The 25,214-nt window shown below is 41.9% G+C and overlaps 3 protein-coding genes and 1 long non-coding RNA gene across 5 annotated transcripts in view; 1 reads left to right on the top strand and 3 right to left on the bottom strand.

Annotated features, from left to right (window-relative positions):
- Nucleotides 1–1,394: 1,394 nt before the first annotated feature.
- Nucleotides 1,395–4,907, bottom strand: bcl2l10 (BCL2 like 10). Its single transcript, XM_053412290.1, has 3 exons — nucleotides 4,802–4,907; nucleotides 3,368–3,838; nucleotides 1,395–2,370 (listed from the first exon to the last, which is right to left on the bottom strand). Exons 2-3 carry the CDS (start codon nucleotides 3,833–3,835, stop codon nucleotides 2,248–2,250), a joined length of 591 nt encoding a protein of 196 aa, XP_053268265.1. The 5' UTR covers nucleotides 3,836–3,838; nucleotides 4,802–4,907; the 3' UTR covers nucleotides 1,395–2,247.
- A 2,891-nt stretch (nucleotides 4,908–7,798) lies between these two features.
- Nucleotides 7,799–18,079, bottom strand: gnb5b (guanine nucleotide binding protein (G protein), beta 5b). 2 transcript variants are annotated; one of them, XM_053427475.1, is made up of 12 exons: nucleotides 17,823–18,079; nucleotides 15,873–15,984; nucleotides 14,680–14,816; nucleotides 14,465–14,506; nucleotides 13,279–13,355; nucleotides 12,922–13,054; nucleotides 10,838–10,981; nucleotides 10,480–10,571; nucleotides 10,090–10,138; nucleotides 9,624–9,720; nucleotides 9,094–9,260; nucleotides 7,799–8,360 (listed from the first exon to the last, which is right to left on the bottom strand). In XM_053427475.1, the coding sequence occupies exons 1-12, from the start codon at nucleotides 17,946–17,948 to the stop codon at nucleotides 8,349–8,351; spliced, it is 1,188 nt and encodes a 395-aa protein (XP_053283450.1). In that variant the 5' UTR covers nucleotides 17,949–18,079; the 3' UTR covers nucleotides 7,799–8,348. The 2 variants fall into 2 exon arrangements, with proteins under 2 accessions (XP_053283450.1, XP_053283458.1); XM_053427483.1 differs by lacking the exon at nucleotides 17,823–18,079 and having other exon boundaries at nucleotides 15,873–16,152.
- Nucleotides 10,823–15,456, top strand: LOC128444830 (uncharacterized). Its single transcript, XR_008339188.1, has 3 exons — nucleotides 10,823–10,973; nucleotides 14,720–14,821; nucleotides 15,182–15,456. It is a non-coding gene; the product is annotated as an uncharacterized LOC128444830 (long non-coding RNA).
- Nucleotides 18,080–20,746: 2,667 nt separating the features above from the next.
- myo5aa (myosin VAa) overlaps nucleotides 20,747–25,214 on the bottom strand; it is a 44,904-nt gene continuing 40,436 nt past the window's right edge. Inside the window, exons 40-43 of the mRNA XM_053426430.1 lie at nucleotides 24,915–25,197; nucleotides 24,651–24,825; nucleotides 24,433–24,513; nucleotides 20,747–23,596 (exon numbers count right to left, since the gene is read on the bottom strand). Of these exons, the coding sequence (XP_053282405.1) occupies nucleotides 23,444–23,596; nucleotides 24,433–24,513; nucleotides 24,651–24,825; nucleotides 24,915–25,197 (692 nt within the window). The 3' untranslated portion in view covers nucleotides 20,747–23,443. The remainder of the gene's footprint in view (nucleotides 23,597–24,432; nucleotides 24,514–24,650; nucleotides 24,826–24,914; nucleotides 25,198–25,214) is intronic.

Raw genomic sequence — 25,214 nt, 5'->3', positions numbered from 1 at the left:
CTCCACTGAAAATCAGTTAATGTGTAATCCTGCTGACAAACAAACCAACGATGAGACACAGGTGAAAACATCACTTCCTTCAAGAAGAGCTTCAATTGAGGAAATGGGCAAATTATATCTTTATTTGCAACATGGGTGTTGGTTTTTCACATTACTCTATAAGCAAATAGTGTGTGTGTGGCATCTACTGTGTTTCCACGTGTGGCTCAGATCACCTAGTTATAATCATGGCAAACAGAAGAAGTGAGCATGAGATTAAGTCAACATAAACCACAAAGCTGTTTATCATATTGTTCCTCATAGTAAAGGTTAATGGGGCTCTGTGGCATAGAGAAATAAGGTTGATCAGGCTTTGGATACAAACAACACTTGTTAACAAGGTCAGTTCATTGTTGGCTTTGAACTTTTCAAGGGACAATCAAATGAAAAGCTCTAAATTTAACTCTAAGCTCTGACTGTTGAGTTTTATAGCAGTCACATGAGCCACCATCCATCCATGTAATCTCGGCATCACATAATCCACGAGATAAACAGATAATGATAATAACAGTCTGCAAACACAATCAACAGGAAACACACACGGAGCCACATCAGAAGCTGTCATGGTTCTCTTGTTTCACAAACAGCTCCAACCACATTAGACGTTGTTACAGTGATGAGGAAATACTAGACTGGGGAGAATGTGTGAACCGTGTTTTTGTGAGTTGGTGCTGTGAGAAAATGATCAGTTTTTACTTTCAAAGAAAACGTTACATCAAAATGTTGATTCATTTATAATTTCATCAATTAAATAACTAACTTAGGCATATTTTAAAAACCTGTTTACAAGAAATCGTCTGCAGCTTCTGGTTCATGTGTCTGTGTAAACGATTGTGTGTCATGTGAGAGATAGTGATACAAGTTGTGTGTGTGTGCGCTTATATGTTGTGTAAACAAATGTTAGAGCAAAGGAAGCCAACCTAATTTAAAAGCATACATGTATGTTTATTTAAATATGCACTAAGAATTTACTTAAGTAAAAAGCCAAGTCACAAATTTGATTCACTTAAGCCATATCAAGCTTAAATTAATATTTAAACTGTCTTAATTTGTTAAATAAAGTAATTGGGGTGTAAATTAAATAATGCAATTTTGTTTACAAAGTTGAGTTTTCTAAGCACATTTGTTTGAAAAGGTTTTATTTCAGCACTGCTACCTGCACCAGCAGCTCCAGAGAATACGGCTCCTGTTGTGTAACTGGAACACTGTGATAGTCAGACAGCAGAGCATATTTTATTTATGACAATATGTCTGCGTGTGAGCGGTGGAATAATTCATCTCCTGACCTGCTGTGAAGACATTTAAGTGGTGATGGTAATATCATGGTGCTGCACTGAAACAGAACACTCACAAACTGCAAGATTTATATTTTTATTACAAAGACAGTGACAAATAAATAGAACAAAACAATGTAAAAATATAATGTTTAAGAGATCTGGGGGAGGAAATGCCATTTGTTCTAATAGCAATATGTTTGAAGTCAGATTGGTCCCTGGTTTGGTAGATTGATATGAGAAACAGTTCACAACATATCATAGCACCGTGGTGTGTGTGGTCGTCAGCACTGCATCAGCTCTACTGGCGTTTAATTCAGACATTTCACATGAATGTAGGACAGACTTTAACGATGAAACAACTGAATTAGCTGTGGATCGGTTAGAAAAGGGCCACTGCTTGACAGTTTCATTTCATATAAATATAATATATTAATTTATACATTGTACACTAGAATGGTTCTATACCACATACACGACTCAGGTAAACAAGTGAATCAAGGCAGCTGACAATTTTCGAAATCAAAACCTGTGGGAAAGTTGAAATGAAACGATATTATTTGAGCTGCTTTCACAGTTGAAAATACAAACCTTGAGAGCAAGATGGTTCTGTGTAGAAATCTGTGCTTTAGAAATGAACCTGTCGAAAATATGAGAACTGAGGTCACTCACTCCAAAATTCATGAAGGCATTAAAGATCTTTTGTTTTTTACAATCTTAAGGAGCAAGTGACGAAATGTCAGTATTAACGCGTGAGTACGGGGGGGGGGGGGGCAAGTATGTGCAAACATTCAGTTGGTGACTTGCGATCAAAACCCTGAATTTACTACAGATTGAGCCCTGCATTGAGGTTGAAATTCAAATATCTACTTAATTGTGCCAAATGAAATGAAAACACGGACGAGGACACATTAAGGACGTAGAAGTCTGAAGTCTAGCGCACCAGGAGCAGGGTGAGTCCAGCGAGGCCCAAGCTGGCCGCAGCAAACAGAGCCGTCTTCAGAGACAAGTCCGGGCCCACCTCTCTGGAGCTGACGGAGAACTTACAGAACCCGACCTGCAGGAGAAAACAACAAATTATATAGAGAGCAGGATACTTTTTTTTACTAAAAGGAGAATATATATATTTTTTTTTTTCTGTTTTTCCTCAAAATATGTTTTTGAATAAAAGCAAGCATCAGCTGCCAAAGTGTCAGAGGTTTTGCTGACAGCTGCAGGCAATTAAACAATATATTCATGTTTTCACTGAAACCACACGTTGGTCCTGTGCACCTGCTCTCAGCTTGTTTTTGTGCTCAGACAATGATAACTTTCAGTATGGCCCCTGCAAATTTCAACACACTGAAGCTTTGACTGTCACTACAAAGTCCAGCTGGCTGAGCTAGTTGTGTCTGTTGAAACCAGCTGCCAGCTGGAGAAAGGAGGGGCGTGTGTGTGTGTGTGTGTGTCTGGGAGCGGGACAGGGCGAGCTCATTCACAAAAGAAGACACTCAATGGTGGAGTGTTCATTTTGGCCTCTGAATCCAACTAGCCATTTCCTTTATTCCAGTAAATAAGTCAGTCTGATCTTTAGAACCTGAACAGGCCTACAGTCCAATACTGCCTGAGAACCCTGCTTTGGGCCAACAGTAATCTGGTAATCTGAAGCCCAGCATTGGATGATTGTGGCTCTGAATTTACACAGTGGAGCTCTGTCTCATTGTGGCACACATTCCTGAGGGTCAGGTCTACAGCTTCTCTTCAGCTCTGATAGTCACTGAAGCCATGTGAGACTTCTGAAGCCTCCTATACTCTCACACACACACACACAAACTCAAGCAGGAAGCAAACAAGATTGTATCACACCAGGTAGTTTCTAATGTCAGCTTGTAGTTTAAAATCCTAACTGTCAACAGTTGCTGGGATATGATCTTATACACTTCTATTTTAAACTGGATTTATTGCCTGAAACTGCAATTAAAAGGCTGTGCTAATCCACAGAGTCTGTGATGACTCAATCCGCCCTGCACTGTCACCTGACGATGTGTTATTGGGACAAACATGTTGTGACATACCCATCCATCATTCTCCAGCAGCCAGTCTTTCTTCTCCTCTCCCAGGTAATCAGCTATGGTCTCTGCCAGCCCCCTGCAGATCCCGGGCCACTGTCCCAGTTCCTGCTTAAACCCCTGTCCGGGGTCCAGCCCCGGCTTAGCGCCCTTCTGCTCCAGCAGCTGTCTGGCCAGCACCCCTGTAAAGGTGAAAATGGAAACAACCCTCCCCCAGTTCAAGTGTCCGTCTCCCACCATCTCCTCCATCACCTTCCTGAGGCTGGAGCAGGGGTCCGGCCCGTGCTGCCTCAGGAAGTCCTGAGCAAGGGAGTGGAAGCGAGCCTCGTGCTGCCTCTCGATGTCCTGGGCCAGGCGTCTCATGGCAGCGGCTGACTCGCTGGGAGGTGGGGGGGCTGGTCGTGGGCCTGTGCAGCAGAGGGACAGGTAGTCCTCCGCCAGAGCCAGGGTCTCTTTCCACAGCCCACATGACATTTTCTACCAATGGGAGAAAGAGACATTTAAATTAATTATTAAAATGGCAGACTTTATAATAAAAGCCTATGAGGAGCAGTGCACGTGGTTTATTTGGGGCAACAACAAATTATACAACAAGTATTTTGTGTTTGATATTTAAGACAACTGGGACAAATCCTAATGTGCAGACAGAGTGAACTCTGCTTTCTTTCTCATTGTTTACAATTCAAATGAATATCAAATCAGCATGGAACCAGAACGGAGCCTTTCATCAGCTTGTATCAGCTCGTATCAGCTCGAGAAGTCCAACTTAGCTCTGTCTATTGTCTCCGTTCGGAAGCACTCAGCACATCCTGTGGTTATCTACTCCGGCTCTGTCACCGATAGCATTAGCATCCCTTACATATTCATTATGTTAACAGGCTCCAACTACAACAGTTTGTCCAGTAACATACAGCTCGTTCCTACAAGCTGGTGGTAAAGACTCGTTTCCGTATCGACGGCTCGTGATCCATGTCCCCAGCTCGTGTTCGGCTCAACAGCTGGACGAGGATTCTTCATCCGGATGTTTTAACTTAGGAGAGCTAATAGCATCGCTAGCCCGGGGAACCACAGAGTAGTCGCTTGTCTGATCGTTAGCTAAACGACGCTAAAGGCGAAACACAGCTTCGTTAGCTTAACGGCGCGACGAGCGGACATGAAGGCCTCGGTGGATTGAATTCAGTCCCAGTGTGAGTGGCTGGGGGACCGGCTTCTCCTCCTCCTCTGCCCGGGCGGAGAGCGTCGGTCTGTCACCAGAGTAATGGAGGACACAAAGGACCACACTCACACAGGCTGCGGGGAAACGGCTTAGCTACCACCGCCTCGCCTCCGCCTTCGAGCTCCTCCACACACCGCGGCACTAACACCTCTGTTGTGGGTTTACATACGTCTACAGATGGATTCCACAGCTATTGTGTCACGTAAAGGAGAGAAAGCACTCACCCTCCCAGCGATATCAGACTGCTCTCTGCACGGACGGCGGAAGGAGAACCTCGGATCTCTCTCAGCTTCCCCTCGGCCGCTTATAGCGAGGCTCCGCCCCCGCAGAAACACGCACGAGTCCCGTTATTCACGCAAGAGAAAACAAAGGGGAAGCAGTTTCAAACGTAGAAATTCTCAAAGAGTTGCCTAATGAGATCATCGAAATGATGAGATTGTCAAGTGGAATCGTCAAATCATCAGTTCAAATGTTTGAATCATGAGAAATAAGGTCAAAATCATGAGAAATAGGTTTGAAATGATGAGTTAAAATGTCTTAATCATAAAACATTATGAGAAATAAGGTTTAAAAATGAGGCAATCAGTTGTGATCATGACATAGTGAATCACAAGAATGAGATTAAAAGCCTAAATCATGAGATTTTTTATCCAAATTCAGATACAAGATCATAATCATGACGTTTAATCTCACAATCATGAGATAGTAAGTACGATTTGGAGAATCTCTCTGACGAAACAAGCTAAATCTTCTCTTTATTTTACCATGTTGTGCCTAATCTAAATAGTCACCTGGTCAAATTATAGAATCATGGGAGAAACTCAGAGTAAATATAGTTACAATGAAATAATACTATGAGCGCTGGAGTGGTTTCACAGTTTGGTTTCAGTCACCACCAAACTGTTTCAATGTGAGTCTCAGTCTGTGCACTTCACACATGGGGAAGTGAAAATACAATGATGATAAGTTCCATGATGTATCAGGTGATATTTACGGAGTATACCTTCTGCCGGTTCATTATTCAAAGGGACAGAACCATTTCCAGTAAACCTTTGTGGTGAAAGTGAATAAGAAAGTCCACAAATAGCCCGATTCTTAATATTTGTTCTGAGTTGCGAGAAAACAGATTTGGTCATCTGAAGCAGAAACTTCCCTTGGTTTTAGAGGAACTCAGAAGATTAAGTTTAAAATGCTGCTCAAACACTGAGGGCGTTGTGTGCTATGATGATGTGACCAAACAACAACAACGAAATAATAATACAAAGATAGTAATAATTAAAAAAAAAAAAATTAAAATAAAGAAAAAAATGTAAATATATATACAAAATTTGACAATTTTTTTGTAAAAAAACAATAAAATTAAATTAAATAGATAAAATTAAATTAAATAAAATGAAAATAAAACACTGTTACGTCTGTCTGGCCGTATTATGCATTTATTTTATAATGAACTATGACTCGATTTACATAACAGTGTGATTTACAATTGAAAGCGTGGACCGTAATGAGCAATTAGCAGGAAAGAGTCAACATGCAATGCATGCAACGGCTGAGACGTGCGCTTGGTCATTGATCGTTCTCTCCACCGACCGTAACAGGACTCAAAATGCCTGCGCTCGGGCCCTTTAGTGCTACAACGTAGCCCTAGTTTACATTATTCCTTTAAATAATAACCAAACAGGAGGAGTCAGACAGTCCTGATTCACTTTCACTTTGACACACCGAAATCCCCCCTGGTATAGCAAGCGGTGTCACTGATAAGGATCTGCCAGTACCATTGCAAACCACAGAAACACCTCAGTGTGCTGAAGGGGCTTTCACAACAGTAAACTCTAGGTTCACTGCTCCAGCCAGGTAATACCAGGATGAACAAATCACAGAGACTCAGTCTGTCTCTGTTTCTCGGCTGCACAGAAGAGGAGACATGCTCATTTCCGCCATTGGGACAGAATCTAGGTCAAGCTCAATGCTGGGAGTATGACGTTGAACACAGCCTGTGTGGCACAATCAGAATGACACTCTGAACATCCTGTGGTATTGTGTTTTCAGTTCCTCATGGCTGATCAGTCAGCTCATTAAACTCTGAGAAGGTTTACTACATGAGTCAATTCCTGCTGGATGACAAACGAAATCAGTGAAGCTCTGATACTGTGAATCTCCTCGGTGAAAAAGCCTCAACCAGTAGAGATGCAAAGATCAATGTGTGGAAAAAAACATTTATCTATTAAAAAAGCCTACAGCAGCAGAGTTGGAGGAGAGAGTCAATAAGTTAACATTAACATTACTAGTCGAATTCACAAGACCATATTATCAGACATTAATTTCCTTAATGGACGCTTCAGTGCTGAAATGCAGATTGATTAAACTCTTGAGTATATTTATTCATCTGTAACAGGGACAGAATGCTTCTGGTGGCAGAATAAAGAAATCTGAAAAACAGATTGGACATAAGATACGTTTCTAACTCTATGACTGAACCTCAGCCGTGGCTACTGAGGCTACATTTCCAGATGTCTATTTTACATTTAAAACCTTTCTGAGCAGAATTTCAAAACTACACTTCATCTGGTAAATTTGGAAGTAGTAGCTGAAATGCTGTTAAAACAAGAGTTGCTCTTAAATTGCAGCTGCACTGGAATCATGCTCACGCAGAAAACTACGATAATCTTCAACATGATATAATAACAACTTGTATTCAAACACACCACAGAAAATGATCATAGACAAGAGTCTCTGGTACCTCAAGCTTCCACCTGGTTCTCTTTACAGTTGATGCATTGAGCAGGGGAACTGACTCTGTGCCATAAAGACAGACTGTCGGTTCTTAATCTGAGCTGATCTGAAGCCGCCATGTGAAATATCTACATAACAGAGATCAATGTTTGTCCTCACATTGATCACATTGATCATAATGGTAGTAAAGTTAGTAAAAACAGGCTCTGTTGTCTACTCAGGATTGTGATCTTCTGCTGCCAGTGAGCAGGTACTTTTCCAGAGTTACCACGGTAACTGACTCAGAGTTACAGGAATGTCAGTTTCAACAGAGCGACGAGCATCCCCCTCAGGTTCAAGAAACCCAGGTCTCACCAGAGCCGCTCAAAGCAGGTCGCCTTTATCAGTATTCAGAAGTTTCCTTTATAACTCCAGTGCAAGAAAAGGGGCAAAATATAAGTTAAATCCTGGTCTGGCAACAGGAGGAAAAACAACAATAACAAAACCAGTAATACTTATCTTCTTTATTATTCTCACAAGAACAGTTTCAAGAAATGAATGGCTGAGGTTTGAGTCTTTTTGGGATAAGAAAAGTAGTAGGCTACACTTAATGTTGTCTTCTTTAGGATTCTGGGGTAGTAACAACAGTAAAACCAGTATTACAGTATAACAGTATTATTCAGGATAGGTGTGGTTCTCTTGGAGGGCTGACAGGAGTGTGTATAATGTACAGGACAATCAGCAGCTACCCTGTGTGTGTGTGTGTGTCTACACAGCAGAGCTGACTTCTACAGCTTGTTTCAGTTCTTTACACTGACAATTAACTCCCACTATATTAACAACAACTCTCATAATTAATTATACAGTCATCAAGCTATCAATAACAAAGATTAGACATCTGAACACAAGGAGGTGTTTGTTCAAATGAACAACGACCCCACAGTTGTTATAGAGAAACGTATTCTCATTTTCTGGGTGTAGATGTCCAGCAGGGATTTGCAGTCATGGCCGTCACATAACACTTCTGCTCTTTGCTCCATCACAACCGTGGTACGAACACTAGGCCCAAATCTGCACGGGACAAATGAGTGAAAACATATTGTGAGTACAGCTGTAATTACGTTTGTTAAAACCATTAATATCTCAACATACACTTTTTTAGAAAAGCAACACAGGCTGTAGTAAACCTGACCAACCAGTTCCTTATTTTATTATCATTACTTAACTTTCAAAAAGACCTTTAATAAATCCACACTTGGATCATTCTGAGAGTTCAGGCTTCCTCCCGTCACAGAGAAGAAGCCCAACCTAAGTCGAAAACTAGAACGGCACATAATGTTCCCCAGAATAAAATCCAGCTCCAACAAATTGCACATTCTCATAGATATTTTTCTCTGCTTTATTTCTTCAAAACAGAAAGTTAAAAAACATCTCATCTCATGATGTTGACAAGAAGCGGGGTAAAATAAATTCCATATCCCCACCCATAAAATCCCTTCTGTCACATTTCAATCAAATTGGCTCAGCTGATTTTACGGAACCCTGCTAACAGACCAAACAGAAGGGAAAACACAAAATCCTTGGTGGATGTAATACTCCACATATTGATTGAACCAATATAATTAAAATAAAAATGTTATATATAGCCGAGGCAAGAGGGATACATATGTTTCCTATTTTATATTGTAAAGATTAATTTATGGTGTCAGTGTCAGGCCTATAGATTGACCAGCTGAATCACATGTAGAAAAAGGATCAGCAGCTAAACGCTAACGTCACTCTCTGAGGGGAAACCTGTGCTCACCCGTAAGGTGTTGTCCCATGAGGCCGAGCAGAGGGCCGTGCCGTCAGGTGACAACCTGAGTCTGCTGACACGGTTCTCGTGGCCGAACAGGATGGAGACACGAGTTCCCTTCAGAACGTCCCACACATTGATGGTGTAATCATTATAACCAGCGAAAAGCAGGCGACCTGCGGATGAGAGGAAGCGTGAATGAGAGAGTACATGAAAGAGGAAGTGGAATATTTTGGATAAGGGGAATTCCAGATGGAATCAGGAAGTAATAACTACAAATCAAATCAATAAAAAATCCAAAAAAAGTGTTCGTAGAATTCTTCATTTTCCCAGTAGATGCTGGTGAATAATTGACTTCATTCAATACATATCAATGAATGATCGATCAAACAGAGGATATCTAAACAAATTAGTTCATTTTTAAGATGATTAAAGTCACAGAAGCAGCTGAAAGTCTTTTTTTCTTTTTCTGTTTAGAAAATATGTGTGAAATATTTTCAGAGCTGCTCCAGTGAAGTCACATGTCACATGTCACTCACCACTCAGGGAGAAGTCCACAGTGGAAGCACCGAACACGATGCTGTCCTTCTGGTAGACAGCGACTTCACGGTCAGCTCGTAGATCATAGAAACGACACTGAGAAACGACAACACACAGGACACGTTGTGGTACTTTGACAAGTCTGTGAAGAGCCTGTAGTCGACAATAGTTTACTGTGTGTATAATGTAGTGTCGAGGTTTGTATCTAAGAAACATCTGTATCATATTTCAGATAGGTGTTACACAGCGAGAGGTGACATACCTGTGGAGATAACAGTTTTATTCTTATGAAAATAAATTATAAACTTAGATCCCTGACTCCACCATGACACCAGCAACGATTTAGCCTGAGCCTGGTAGCTCCGTGTTAGTTTTCATCAGACAGGCAATGATAATTTCCATTGAACAATCTTGTACAGTTTAAATGTGGACACGACAGATCATCGGTCATGTAATGTGACTCACGGTGGCATCGTCAGAAGCAGTAGCAAAAGCATCTCCACTGGGGTAGTACCTGAACACACACAATTAGAGTACAGCTTACTCCTATGAGCGCTCTATATTAAGGATACTTTAATGATCTGTAGTTAGCTTATCATTTTAACTGTAATTAGGATCAAATGTACAATTTTGGTAAATATTGTTTAAAGTATGAGTTTGTATTCTGCAGAGAGCAATTTATACAAAATACTGAAATATTTGCATGAGCCTAACGCGAAATGCAAACCATCGTCTGCATCAACATATCATTATACAAATATGAAAATATGCATACAGAGTATCATCAGTCAAAGAAATTATAGATTAAGGTAAATAGATGGCAGCTTCTTGTTTTCATGACAGAACTGAACTCACTTTACACAGTTGATGTCGGACTCGTGGGTCTCGAAAGACTGAATGTTCTGTCCAGAGCGCATGTCCCACACGTTGGCCTTCTTATCACTGCCCTGATACACACACACAGAAACACACACACACACACGCACGCACGCACGCACAAGGGCACACAAACACAAGAGAAGGGGAATATTGTTGTCTTAAAACCCGAGTTTCTTCTAAATGTCACTTTTCCATGAGCTCCGGGTTTCCCCATGACCAAATGATTTACAAACAGGCAAATCTCTCTCTCACACACACACACACACACACACACACACACACACACACTATCTCTCTCTCTCTCTCTTTCTCTCTTTCTCTCTTTCTCTCTCACCCCGGACACAAAAGTGTTTCCAGTTTCAGACGGGGCGAGGTCCAGGGACAAGACATCAGCTGTGTGACCATGGAAACTCTGCAGCAGCTGCCCGCTCTCCACGTCCCACAAGGCACATGTGCCGTCACCACTGGAGGTCAGCATCTAACACACACACACACACATACAAAAGCGCATGTAAAACAGATACAAACAAAACACACACAAAACAATCGAAACCAAAATGTAACCATGCAGCTCATTCCACACCAAAGAAAAGGACACGAAGACGTTTTTATAACCCAAACACAGAGGTTTGATTTACTGGTGGAGCTGTCATCACCAACATACAACTTTAAAAGTGGTAAACAAACACTGGCAGCCTCGGTAAACCAGTCCAGTAAAAACCAGAGAGGCGGAAGGGAAATAACCGAGAGATTTGAATATATTCTGCTAGAGACTCTGCAGTGTGTGAGCTTAAAGGTTAAACTAGGTTGATCTGGACATGAAGGGCAATGCTGGAGGCTTCTAAACAAACAGTGAAAAAAGGTGACTATAAATAAATACAGTATATATTTATTAATAGTATGAACTATTTTAGTCAAACAAATAAGGGTTCTGTGTTAAATATACTTTTTATCTTTATTACAAGCACCAACCCAGCACACATCTAATTAATGTTGGCCCCTTATTTAAGTTATTTGTTCTCTCCTTCTTGCTCTCTATTCAGAAAAAACTCTGAAAACTGTCCAGACGATTGGGTATTCAATGCACACAGTGGATTCAAAGGTCAGCACGTCAGCCACAAGACTCACTGTGCATCATGAATCCACCAACACGCACAAAAAATGACAAAATGTCAGCGTTTCCCCTGATGACAACAGATTATGAGCACTCAGAGACACATGCAGGCATCAGAGGTCCCTGCTGGCTGCTGGATTAGAGAGCTCCTGCTGGACGACCTCAGGCACCAACACACACCACATCCTGCCGCGCTGAGAGCCAGCTGCACTTTCAACATGAATGCAATTATCAGTAACCCTTTCATCTAAACCTAAAACTTGCCCTGACTTAAAGCTAAGTCTAAACTAAATCGTATCTTCCCACATGTCTTCATCTTTAAATGTAATGATTTGTGTTATGTGGACTTGCTTTTTGTCCTTGTAATGTGTTAACTGATTCAGGTCCCCATAGCATGAGGTATATCTGTACCACACACACACACGCACACACACGCACAACTCTCCTGTAAGCAGACTTTGAGGCTTGTATCAAATGTGGAGTCTTTTATAAACACATGCCGTACAATGAATAGTAAACAACTCCCCTCGTGGTCCAGAGCTTTGTGCTCGGTGCTCTATTCTGATGGTAGAGAAGCTGTAAGTGTGACAGTGGGCTCATGTGCACGCTTGTGTCTTTGTGTGGGACATGCAGTGTGCAAGTGTAACAGATAAGAAACAGAGAAAACCATGAGTGTGTCTTTGTGTTAAAAGTTCTGCCCTCAGGTCTCCTCTCTTTCCCTGATAAAAGCTCACTCAGTATCTATTAATACACAGGGCAAAGAGGACCACCCCCTCATCCATCTCCCTTCTCCTCCTCCTTCCTGTCCTCTACTTACCTCTCACCCCAGTGGGCTCCTCATTACTGAGGCCAGAGCAGAGTGAAATATGAAAGTTAGATGTGTCAGGCTGTATCGGCCATGTTCACCTTTTCACTCTGTCCCCCACCTGCCTTCTTTGCTTTGGGCATCTCAGGCACAGTCAGAAACAACAACAACAGCAACAACAGCAAGAAAACTTCTAGTGGCTGAACCTTTACACATATAGGAGAGTGCACATTCAGTTACTCTTGTGAAGAATTACGTAAAAACTACTTTGACCTTTTTGTTGATTTCTCAGAGAACAATTCATAGATCTTGATGAAAAAGTCTCTTGATAAACTGACTGATATGAATTAATGTGCGCGATCAGGTGCAGATCCAAACCAATCATCTTGGGAATTAAAAATGTTTCAAAATCCTGGTTTGCCCAGAACAAGAGGACGAATGAATTTTCTCTTTATAGGAAAAGATTACAAACGGCTCATCCACAGGACCTCTCTGGTACCTGCATGTCGGAGTTGGTGAAGGTGCAGCCTGATACGTAGTTGGTGTGCATGGCGACCGACTTCTTCTTCGCAACCAAGTTCTCATTTTTGTCCATCGACAGCGGGATGACCGAGCACTTGTTATCCAGCCCACTTTTGGAGGAAAATTCAAAATATCAAACAAAACACATGATCTGAGTCAATGCTGTTCAGCTAATAACAACACACATGAACACTTACTACACACTTACAGACGTTTGAATTTGAAGTAGCCACCATGTGCAACATGAGTTTGAATTATAGCATATTTTAAAAGGTTTGATGCTGTACATTATTGAACAATAAATTATAGATGAATGATGAACCTTTGTACTCACCCACATGCCACAGCACAACCTGACGGAGCATAAGCACACGCCAGTACCCACGTACACGGCAGGGACACCCCATGCTCCTGCAGAACACACACACGCACACGAACGCACCAGGCACACACACACACACACACACACACACACATACAAATGCATGGAAAAAAAGAGGAAAAACATGAATGTGGTGTGGTGAACATGTATATTCTTTTAATAAGCACACGCCATCTCATGCTCCCACACAGCTGCAGTAAATGTGCTGAGTATTAATAGGGATTATATGTTCAGTGTGGTTATATCTGCTCTGCCATGAAAGTGCACTCAGACACACACAGTCGGTACAGGGCCCAGATGGGAAGATAATCTCTGAAGGCGTAGTTCCATGTGGGTCTCGCCCTCTCTCAGAGGAACGCAGAAGCAGAGGAGGACTCACACACCTGCTCAACACCAGAACATATGGTGAGGAGAACAGGAGCTGAAAACCCATCTCAGCCATATGTAAGAGTGGAGAAGCAGGTTGGGTCAAACTGGACTGTGGAAGTAACAGTTTAGCATGTGTATCTTTTCAGGGGTTTCCTTCTGGGGTTGGACAGGAAACTTAACCTTTTGATTCATAATGACACGAGTGAGGAATAAACCGGGAATCAAGCTTCTGTGGAGATGCACCGAGAACATAAAAGAACTTAAAGTTGCAGTTAGAAAGATCAAATTAAGCTGTTGTTTAGAGTATTGATAATAATGGAGGAATTGCATGTTTTGTTTGTAATTCTGATTTTGTATCCCTGTGTAGTAAAGCCAATCTATGTAGATTGACTGAACCAATGGAGAAATGTGATGTGAAGGGGAAATGGTGATATCATATTTTGAAATTGTCCAGTTGTATTTTTCTGAAATTAACATTAAAAGAAAATTTTTAAAGGGAAAGTATCCATAGTCAAATCCATCTGATGGATGATCTGTGGTGATAGCTTCTCCACTCTTGTGTGTTACATCATCGAAGTAACACACAAATTCCAAATGTTTTAATGTGTGGATTTTTTTGCACATTTGATGCTTCAACCCAAAAAGTATTTTTCTTCAAAAGAATCAAAAACCTTTTTAAGGATCCAATATTACTGAAGTGGATTCCCTCAAACTATTATTATTCTCTCACACACACACAGACCACAGCCCCACACACACATCTACTCACCTTATTAAGAGTGAATGCATCCCACACAATCACTTTTCCATCCTAGATAAGAGAAAGGAAATCAGCATAACATAAAAAGACAATACAGCCAATAAGCCTTCACACTAAACACTCTCATATCTGACATATATATGTATGAATGATAATACTATATCTCTCCTAATATACTGTATGTTATGTGTGTATGCGTGTAAAGTGTGTACATGTGTGTGTACCTGTGAGGAGCTGACAAGACGACGTTTGTCTTTGCACCAGTCCATACAGAGCACCTTGTTCCCATGACCCTTCAGGACACGTTTGGTCTTTATGGAGAGAGCCCCCAGCACCTCCGTCTTCTCAGCCACCTGGTGCACTGAGGTACCACACACACACACACACACACACACACACACACACACACACACACACAGAGACAGACACAGACACAGACACACACACACACACATACACACAAACACACACGAATAACATGACTGTGGTGTTTCTGTGATTTATTATCGCACATAATGACATATTATTTAAGACCACGTTTCTCTCAAGTGTTAAACATAAGCTTTGTCAGACAAATCTATTGTCCAATGAGTCTGAGTGTTGATATCACAAGTAATATTTGTTTAATTTGAAGGGATAGTTCCCCGAACATTTAAATTTGACTCGAAACAAAATCATGTACACCATGTTTCTAAACTAAATGTCTCTGATATCTTCCTCCCGGAGCTTGAGATGTCTTGAATGACACCACAGGAGCAGTTTGGAGGCATTTTGTATAGTTTTTCAACCTTTGAAGAGGTCACCATTTTGTTCAATGGTATTGGATTTGTCTGCAACACTGTTTACCCCGGAGATGCCGGAAGTGTCTTGTGGACTCAACCACTTCACCCACCCCTCCGGTGAGTAGATAATGAGTGAATATTCATTTTTGGGTGAACTATCCCTTTAACTAGTGACATTGAAATGACAGGAACATGTATTGACTTAGTGTTTGATTGGAGAAGTTGCTGTTTTGAAATGTGAGTATATCATATCTTCACTCTTCACTCACATAGACACACATGAAGAGATTTAAAACTACCACTTAAAGACCTTAACTACAACAAAGAGATATAAAATAACCACAAAGACACACAAACCAACCACACACAGCTAAATTAACATCAGATCAGTGTGTGTAGTTATATCAGAGCAGTGTGTGTAGTTAGATCAGTGTGTGTAGTTATATCAGATCAGTGTGTGTAGTTAGATCAGATCAGTGTGTAGTTAGATCAGATATGTGTGTAGTTAGATCAGTTAGATCAGTGTGTGTAGTTATATCAGATCAGCGTTTGTAGTTAGATCAGATCAGTGTGTGTAGTTAGATCAGATCAGTGTGTGTACTTGTATACTCTGTAGTTGTGATGTGCACACTTACGCTCCACGTCGTTCAGTTTTCCTCGCTCCACCTCCAGCTTCTTCTTCAGCATGTCAGTCTCCATCTTCAGAGACGCCAGGGTTTCCCCCTTCACGAGCCCCTGACAGGCCATCTGTGGAGGAGACCAACACCACCACAGCAGAGACCACCACCACCACAGCAGCGAGGACAGCAGACCACCACCACCACAGCAGAGACCACCACCACCACAGCAGCGAGGACAGCAGACCACCACCACCACAGCAGAGACCACCACCACCACAGCAGCGAGGACAGCAGACCACCACCACAGCAGCAGAGACCACCACCACCACAGCAGAGACCACCACCACCACAGCACCGAGGACAGCAGACCACCACCACCACAGCAGAGACCACCACCACCACAGCACCGAGGACAGGAGACCACCACCACAGCAGCGAGCAGTGAAGAGGAGAGACCGTTAGAGGAGGAGGAACAGGAGGAGGTTTGTTGTTAAATATTTGTTCACATTTGTCGCCGAGCGCGACTCTGACGCTGCTACATCGGGTGATGAGGAGCGCGCGGAGCCGCTGGGCTGTCAGCCCCCCCCCCCCCCCCCCCCCCACACACACACCGGGCTGGCCCCGCCCACTCTCACTCACACACTGACCCATGGACAGTGGGGCGGGGATGGGACCAGTTCAGTCTCTTGAGTCTTCTCCACACCGACTGTGCTCACTTTACACTTTCAACACCAGCACTGAAGTTGACTTAGTGTTGGTTTGAACACTGGACTTATTGTATTCATATAGAATACTAACCTAAAACAATAGAAACCTGGACGCTCATGTAAATCATAACCGTCCTGTTTACTGAGCTGGAAACATTTGTCCTGTGCTTTATTAACGGAGCTATACAGTGCATTTCATTTATTGTTGTGGTTTATTTTATTTTTGTTTTATCCATAAAGGATATTTTAATATTTTCAATTAGGGCCCGAGCACTGACAGGCACAGACAGACACTATAGAAATTGCAAGGATTATTATTTTTAATTTTCTCAGGCAAATGAATTGGCTTTTTGACGGCTTTAACATGCTCAAATTCATGCGCAGTAGTGGACTGCGCACTTCCTGCTCAGAAGCGAACTGCGCACAACCTGCGCAGAAGTGGACTGCGCAGGATTCATTTAACTCAATTCAATTCAATTAAAAAAATAAATCTTTTGTTTAATTTGTTTAATTTACATAGCTTGAGCTATGGTGAAAAAACATAAGTGGTTGAAGTTCTGCCAAATTTAGGGGTTCAGTATCTTGCCAAGGACACTCAGGCATTCAGATGGTGAAGAGTGGGCCAAACGACCACTCTACTTCCCAGGCCACACCGCCTTTACATTATCATTAAGGATTGGACTACCTGCTCATTCCCATGAGAAACTAAGCACAGGAAGAAGATGGACGCATTATTTTGTGTGTGTGTGTGTGTATGTGTCATTTATATTTCTAATTGAAATGTCAGACTGAATATTCTTTAGAATTAATTACATTGCTCTTGCATTATTATTTCTTTCAATAAAGGTTTCAGTGTTTCTTTCAGACCCAATTCAACTTTCCATTATTTATGAATCCAGTCACTCTTCATCTTATGATGTCAAAGTGTTGTTGCTGTTTGCTGGGGTCGCTCACAGTGAACACTCTGCACTGAGGTGTCTGCTGAGCTGATGACAAGCAGCCACAGATTAGGACTGTCATGCACCTCTCTATCTATTCTTTGTGCTCATGACTTCCTGTGTGTGTGTGTGTGTGTGTTTCAAGATAAATGAACATAGCTGCTCTAAAGAGATGTACAAAGTTTGATCCTGTTCGAACTGAGACTCTGTATCATCAGCTGAAGTGAGACCATAGCTTACTGCTGGGTCTCCTCAGATCAACACTATTTCTATGCACATGTTCAGTTGTTTAGAGGCGAGAAACTGAAACCATTACTCACCACCTCCACACAGAAGGAGCAGTAGTTGATGGCCTCAGTCTTGATGTAGATGTTCATCAGAGGATTGTTTTTCCCGCAGCTGTCGCAGGGGCCAAACGTGATGGCCACGAACGTCTGGTCACACATGACTGCAGGTGATCACCAACACAACTGGAGTGCAATACACAAACACACAGCAATCAATTCACTCTGCCCGACAACAGGTCGGAGACATCATTGTCTTGAGTGGGTCTCTTCTGTCAACACAAAGACAAAAATAGAGTGTGGGATGTTGGCGAGAGGGGAGACGATGAAGGAGACGATGAAGGAGACGATGAAGGAGACGAGAATATGCCTACATTAATATGAGACGTGTGTGTATGTGTGTGTGTGCACGTGTGTGTGTGTGGTCTCAGAGTTAAGCAGTCAGTAATCTACTCCAGACTGATCCTTCCCATGAGCTCCAGAGGACAGAAGTGCAGCACAGCTATTCTGGGAACTGGGAACACACAGTGATGATGAACACTTTCCCAGTGACACCAGTCATTTACCACACAAACCATCACCACTGTACATGTGGATATTTGAGCCACACTGATGTCATAATACACAGGCACAGTAAGTGTAGCCAACAAGTTCTAAAAAAAAACAACTACTACCTGATTAGGACTGAGGTTTATTATTACATTTCTCTTCGTGTTCTATCCAGTGTGTGGGATGTAGAGCAGGATCATGTGATATTACAGGATCATATTAGACATTTGACTTAAAAGTGAGAATTCACTGAACTGCTATCAAGGCTCAAAAACATTTCCTTATCCTGATATTATGCTCATGAGTGAACTTATCAGGTTCTGTTGAAGCAGTTACTAAAAACTATACCTATTAAATACAGGTTTTTAACTAAACTTAAATGATATTATACCAAAGTTCATACACTGTAAACTCTAGTTAAATTTACACAACTTATTCGATAACCCAAACCCACACGTCGACACAAAATAGAGCAACATTACTATAATAATAAGAAGTAAATAGTGAGTAAATATAGTTTTTTTTTATTGCTTTTCTTATGTGTTGTATTGAATGTGTTTTTATGTTTCTATGTTCATTGTATGCTACAATAACCAGAATAAATTCCTGGTAGGTGTAAACCTACTTGGCAATAAATACCTGCTGATTCTGATTCTAAATCCTGCACTCCCTCAAATATCACTTAAACAATAAGGGCTGATAAAAGTTGAAAGATAAATCTTACCTCACAGAACTTGATTCCCTCTGTATTGCAGGTATTTGTCGTTGGAGATCTCAGCTGAGATTTCTCCAGTGAAGAGGATTGTCAGTGAGGGACAGAGAGGGACCTGTAATCTTCTTAGTAAAGTCTTTAAGCTGTGACTCTGCTCTGCTTTTACTCCATGCTTCAATCATCACTGCTGCATTACCTGCACGGCCTGGAGGGGTTAACACTCAGAGAATGACCCACTGCTCCTTCTTCATTTAAAATGTAAAGAAAATCCTTTAGCTGCATGAGAATATCAATAAACAATATTTGAGAAATTTGAAGTGTGTCCAATTTTTGTAATTCATTTATTTGCCTTTATTGAAAAAAAAAAAAGACAAGATAATGCAATGGGAGTTATGAGGCGTACTGGGCAACTTTTGAGCACAGTAACCTAAAATAATGTTAAAAGTTCACAAACTTAGAATAGAAAACCATACAATACAAACACAAACAATAACATCAAGAAAAATGCAAACAAATTATGTGTGATCCGAATGAGTGTGTTTCATGAGCTGAAGGGGAAATAAAACTACTTTTACCACATTTTAGCTTCAAATAGATTTTCTATATGACATTTCCCAAAACTAGAATGGTACCCAGCAGATTTCATCCCTCCACCGAGGCCAGTCTCCACATTTTTGGTAAAACATGTTTTTTTTTCTTCAACAAGATCAATAAAATATTCTCTATCTCACATTGTTAAAGAAAGTGAACAAAGTTTGTTCTTCCCTGGTCCAACCCATCCACAAAATGTTATTCAAATTGGTCGTGTAGCTTTTTAATCCTGCTAACCAACAAACAAACAAACAAACAAACAAACAAACAAGTCATGTTTCCCAAGGTGTTTGACAAGAGCCAAAAGAGAAATAATCTCCCACAGACACTCGGACAGTGCTGAATTCTTTTATTTTACTTTTACACATTTGACAATTTATTCCAAGTTTCTTAGTTTCTAAACGGTGAACACATTCACTACGCACAGCTACCAGAAACTACAAACAGTCCAGTCTGTCGAATGTACACGTGGGTGTAGAGAGGAAACATGTCACACCAGGACCACCAGAGCTGAGGTGATGATGATACATCTTCTGTTTACAACAATATGTGTTTTATTTAAAATGGCACAATTAACGCTAGTGCGGATAAGAACGATGTTCATTTATAATGTCTACGTCATATCATACAACCGACTGTCTCCTGGATGTAAGAACACAGAGTGAAGGAATGACATTTTCTCTTTGTCTGAGAGCCCAAGAGAAGCCCAGGAAGAGCAAGACGCCGCCGCTCTGCGAGACAACACGAAGCGGCGAATGGATGAATGTGTTGTTTTTTCGTTTCTCCTGTGAAACTTAGCCAGCCCTCCCATCCTGCTCCATCAATACGTCCACAGGGACCGGCTGAGTCTGAGGAGGCTGCTGCTGCATCCATGAAACTTATAAGAGTTTGGCTTCTTGCGTGTTGCTGACATTGACTTAAAGTTTGAACAAAAACAGCAAAGAAAAAAAGATCATGGAGGGAATGTGCAGAGGAAGTTCAAGGGGTCAAAGTTGTGTAAAAGGTTTGTATCATCTGTTGTTTATCCGCCTTCCTCCGAAATGTTTAAAGAAAGGGCGTTTTGACAGCGGCCCATCTGTGACACCAAGAAAAACACCAACTCAAAATATAAAATTATCACATTTAACAATTTATACTCACTTTACAGTGAAAACAAAAAAATACTGCATCGACAGAAGGAAACAATGCCACAGTGCTGATAACGTGTGTAAGTCATTCATATAGCAAATCAGTCAGATAAGGCTTTGTCCAGAATGTGCAGCTGAAATCATGAAACACTTCATTAACATTATTACAACATTCATGTGGTTAATTCATCCCTTCAGGTACGTCTCTCTCTCTCCCTTCAGGTACTGGTTACACACACCGTCCTGCAAACTACCTATGAACCTGAACCATACAACTAAAGGCAGTCCAATTAAAAACGTTCACACAACAACTTCACGTACTAACTTCTCATCATCCCACTTACAGTTTGTTTTAATCGGCGGCTTGTTCCTGAGCGTGAGCGCAGTCTGCTTCACGGCCTTTCTTCATGATACCTCAAATAAAACCTGTTTATCTCTCAACACTTGATATTTGATATCTTATATTTCTCTGCACTGATAATGAATTTCCATCCTTGCTGGGTTTGTTGGTCAGGAAACTAATATTACAAGTTTTCAAAACCTTAACATAAAAAAAATACAGAGTTCAGTTTTGGTGACAAGTCATGATGGATGTATGTAAACAGCTTAAAAGAAAAAAGAAGCAAAACGTGTGGTCCAAGTGAGATTTCAGCGTTAAGGGATAAAGTCATCAGGCAAAATAAGGTTCACACGAGGGCAAGAGGCAAAATTTGGTCGAGTGCTAATACTAATGGCACAAAAAGGAAGTGAAGTGAAAAGTGCTCGACAACTTCACTGCAGACAAATGACTGTTTGTGACGACGTGGGCAGATTCCCTGACACTCATCCACACCAGCGCCCTCCAGAGTGAAAGGGTTCATCTCTGCTGGTAAATCTAAGCTCATGCAGGTTCCACAGCAGCAGGGAAGCCTGACACACACACCATGATGTAGCCGTACTGACAGAGTGATGGATGTGGCTCACATCCAACCCTTAGCTTTTGAAAGCAAGTCACAATTATGACTAGGTGTCGGAACCAACCACCAAACGCACCATACAGTATGTTTTGCTTTTAAAAGCCTTCTAGACAGGAAGGCATAGGAGTGGACGGGTCGGAGACGGGAGAGGGATCAGTTCACAAACTGCAGTTAGCATTAGAGTGAGAGTACAGCCGAGAAGCTGGAGTGAACTGCTTAGATTGAACCAACGTCAGTGAAACCTCTTCTCCCCCCTCTGCCCGGTGACACATGGCTTTACCATACAAAGAAAAATGACAAAACTGGAATAAATAACTAAGCAATAATGATAGTTGAACATTTTCAAAGCTCTGAGTGGAGCTGTGACCAGAGAAGACGTGGAAATGTTCAGACTGTGACACAGCAGTGAGCAGATTGTAATGTTGTGTGCGTGCGTGTGTGTATAATGTGTGTGTGTAGGTACATGTGTCCCTCTCTGTGAGGCTCATCTCTGGCCACAGCTGTAAACAGTAAATATTGTCGCAGGCTAAACCCTGAGTGGAGTTTAAACCTCGCACCTTCGAAACCTCTGCTCAGTTAAAACCTTGGCTACACTTCATCTGCAGGAAACTACCTCTACGTTAAGCTATGATCTGTGCCGGCCCTCGTTAAACTACCCTACATTAATCTACTGAAGAGCCGACAGCGCAACTAAAACAGTCTTTACAAAGCTGTGGTACATGATGGTCCCAGTTATATATTCACACTGGACGTATTATCTGCAAAGAGGAAGTTTCTAATCATAAAAAGGGAGGGCGGGGACCGGGGGGGTAAATGCAATAAATAAAACACATGATATATATTATTCATAATTATATATATATTTATATATGTATAAATAATATAGTACAAACGATGGGTTCTGTCTTTGTTTGACTGTGAGTAAATTGACAGCGTACAGAACGAAGCCTGCTTCCTGGTTACCTCAACATGGGGCGGAGAGACAGCGCTAACATTAGCACACAACCGGCTTTGTACTAAGACCTCACTTTATCGCACAAACCCAACACACAAGGCTAGACGACAAGTTGCCAGGTTAATCCTCGTCATGAGGCCCAAGCACCTCCTCCTCTTCCTCCTCCTAGGCCTTGCTCTCATGTGTGGGTGCGCACATTCTCAGTGGAGACGATGACATGAAGAACTATCTTAACTGCTAAAGCTGAAGCACAGAGGAAGAGGTTGGGGGGGGGACAGGGGGTCGATAGGTCACACCCAGGTGTGGATGGAGAGCGAGCGCTGGAGGCATAGCCGGGGTCCTGTGGCTTCTCTAAGAGGCAGGCGTTTATACAAGCAGGGGACGGATTCTGGTGGTTTACAGCGAATGTGGGTTCTGTGTGCTTCTGCACGTGGTGGTCGAATAGAGAAGTTGCACGCATGTGTAGGCGTGCATGTGTATGTTCAGTGGATGTGAGTATTGTACAGATGCATGTTGAAAAGTTCAGCATGTGGTGGTGGTGGCTTTATGTGTTTTTGCATGTCCAGATTTAGACGAGGGATATTTAAGAAAACGGTTATATCACGAGAGTTTCTGATACACGTTTTGGACGTAGTTGCTCAAATTGTGTAAATACAAATCTTGAAGTGTTTGGAATTATTTATTTCCATTTTATGGGGCCATTGAGTGTCATGTGAGTTGCAATTCAATCAACGGCCATTAAGCCACAAACACTGTGGGGCCACGGTTTAGACGCGGGTGAGGAAGCCCAGGTTAAGCGAGCCGGGGATCTGGATGGTTTCCAGGGCGAGGGAGGAAGGGTTGAATGGGAAGGTGACTGGATAGATCATCTTTGTGTCCATCAACAACTGGGGACTCTCACACCGATCCCTCAAACGAGTCTGGTGGTTAGAAGACCAGAGAAAAAGAGAGAGAACTTGTTAGATATGCAGTTTGATGTAATTTGCAAAAATGTGAAATTTGTTCATCCCATGGACTGCGTATAAAACTGGATAAAAACTCCGGGTCTGGAAAAGGAAGTGCCTGAAACCTGTAATATCTGGAATGACCAAGAGGAGTCGACTTCACTGATTTCAAAAATACGCCAGGTTCCACAGAAGAATATGAGAAAAGGACCTGAGTTCTCACAGTAAATATGTTCTTGCAGAGTTAATGTTCTCAAGAACTTGTTTTAAATCTCTAGCATCAGCATGATATTCACTTTGAAAAGGTATGGTCCCATTCTGGGTAAAATTGATAAGAAAGCACCATATACATTGGGGCGTGGATACCATGTGACTGACAGCTAGTACTGACCAATAGGTGCAGGTTGATGATGCCGGCCAAAATAGCAGCTCACAAACCAATGGGTGACGTCATGACAAGTTAACATTTGCACTAGACACAGTTTATTGTTTCTGTCATTTAAGTTTCTACCTCTAGAATTTTTTAATCCATTGTGACGGCAAAAGTTTAAGTTGATCTGAAAACTGTCTCAGTCCATATGTTGCTCTCACTGTGAAGCACTGTGTGTTTGTGAATTTTTTTTTTTTTAAACCATCAATGTCAGGAAAATCTTACTGTCAGATAATACATCACAATTAAAATCATACATCATGATAACGCAGTTAAAACTGATTTGAAATGTGTGCTGCTTTACAACAAATTGAAATTAGTTCATTGCTGCGTTTCACACAGCGAGCAAACTCTTAGCCAAAATGGAAAGTCAATAAATTACCTGTATAGTTCGTATGAATGAGACAGACACTCTCTCCTCAAACTCATTAACTGGAGTGTAGAGGTTCAGGACCTTCACAATCTGAAAGAAAAGTAACAAAAAAAGTTTCCAAACGTTAAACACATGACCCTTCAGGCTCCCACTAACATCCAGTGGTTTAGAAAGATTGACATTATTTGAAACATGAACGTGTTGTAGTAGATTTCAGGGTGTTGTACCTGAGCTGTGGTGAGGGCCAGGCACATGGAGGTGATGGCCTCAGCATCCTCGTCCGTCTTCTTCTTAACCTGCAGCAGCTGAGCAGCCTGGATCAGAGGCTCCAGAGTCTCCTTGGCCCCGCACGTCATCAGACCTTTGTCTCTGAGCCACTCCTCCAACTGGCTCACATTGTACCTGTGCACATAAACAGACACAAACAAGATCAGTAACATGGTCACAGACAAACACTGTGATCTGGACTGTCTCTGAACAGCAGCTCCTACCTGATCTGCATGCCCTTGCTCCAGGAGCACATGTCCTTGCGCAGCAGCAGGTTGTTAAGTGTGACTGCTCCGATGATGTAGAACTGCTGCTTCACCACCTGCTTGATCAGCTCGGGATCGGTGCCATGCTGACACATGGTGGAGTGGAAGGCGCTGAGCTGCCGCAGGATGGAGTCCAGGGTGTAGGTGCCCTCATCTGCAATACTGGACGTCCGCTTCCGGAGTCCTGTGGGCTTCACGCCTGAAACGCCCTGGATGGTCTCGTGCTCCAGCATAGCAGAGACTGAAAGGAGCACACAC

This window comes from Pleuronectes platessa, chromosome 1 (genome assembly GCF_947347685.1).
Source record: "Pleuronectes platessa chromosome 1, fPlePla1.1, whole genome shotgun sequence".
Taxonomy (NCBI): domain Eukaryota; kingdom Metazoa; phylum Chordata; class Actinopteri; order Pleuronectiformes; family Pleuronectidae; genus Pleuronectes; species Pleuronectes platessa.
The sequence above is the reverse complement of the archived record's forward strand: the minus strand, read 5'-3'. Positions and strand labels throughout refer to the sequence as shown.

What these genes read in the sequence shown, in the direction of transcription:
- gnb5b (XM_053427475.1), bottom strand. Translation starts at nt 17,948, where the DNA reads ATGTGTGACCAGACGTTCGTGGCCATCACGTTTGGCCCCTGCGACAGC. An exon ending in GAAACACTTTTGTGTCCGGG is followed by an intron (nt 10,572 to 10,837) that starts GTGAGAGAGAAA and finishes TGTGTGTATCAG; the next exon opens with GGCAGTGATAAGAAGGCCAA. An exon ending in CTGCTTCTGACGATGCCACC is followed by an intron (nt 9,721 to 10,089) that starts GTGAGTCACATT and finishes GTCGTTTCTCAG; the next exon opens with TGTCGTTTCTATGATCTACG.
- bcl2l10 (XM_053412290.1), bottom strand. Translation starts at nt 3,835, where the DNA reads ATGTCATGTGGGCTGTGGAAAGAGACCCTGGCTCTGGCGGAGGACTAC. An exon ending in TGCTGGAGAATGATGGATGG is followed by an intron (nt 2,371 to 3,367) that starts GTATGTCACAAC and finishes TTTCTCCTGCAG; the next exon opens with GTCGGGTTCTGTAAGTTCTC.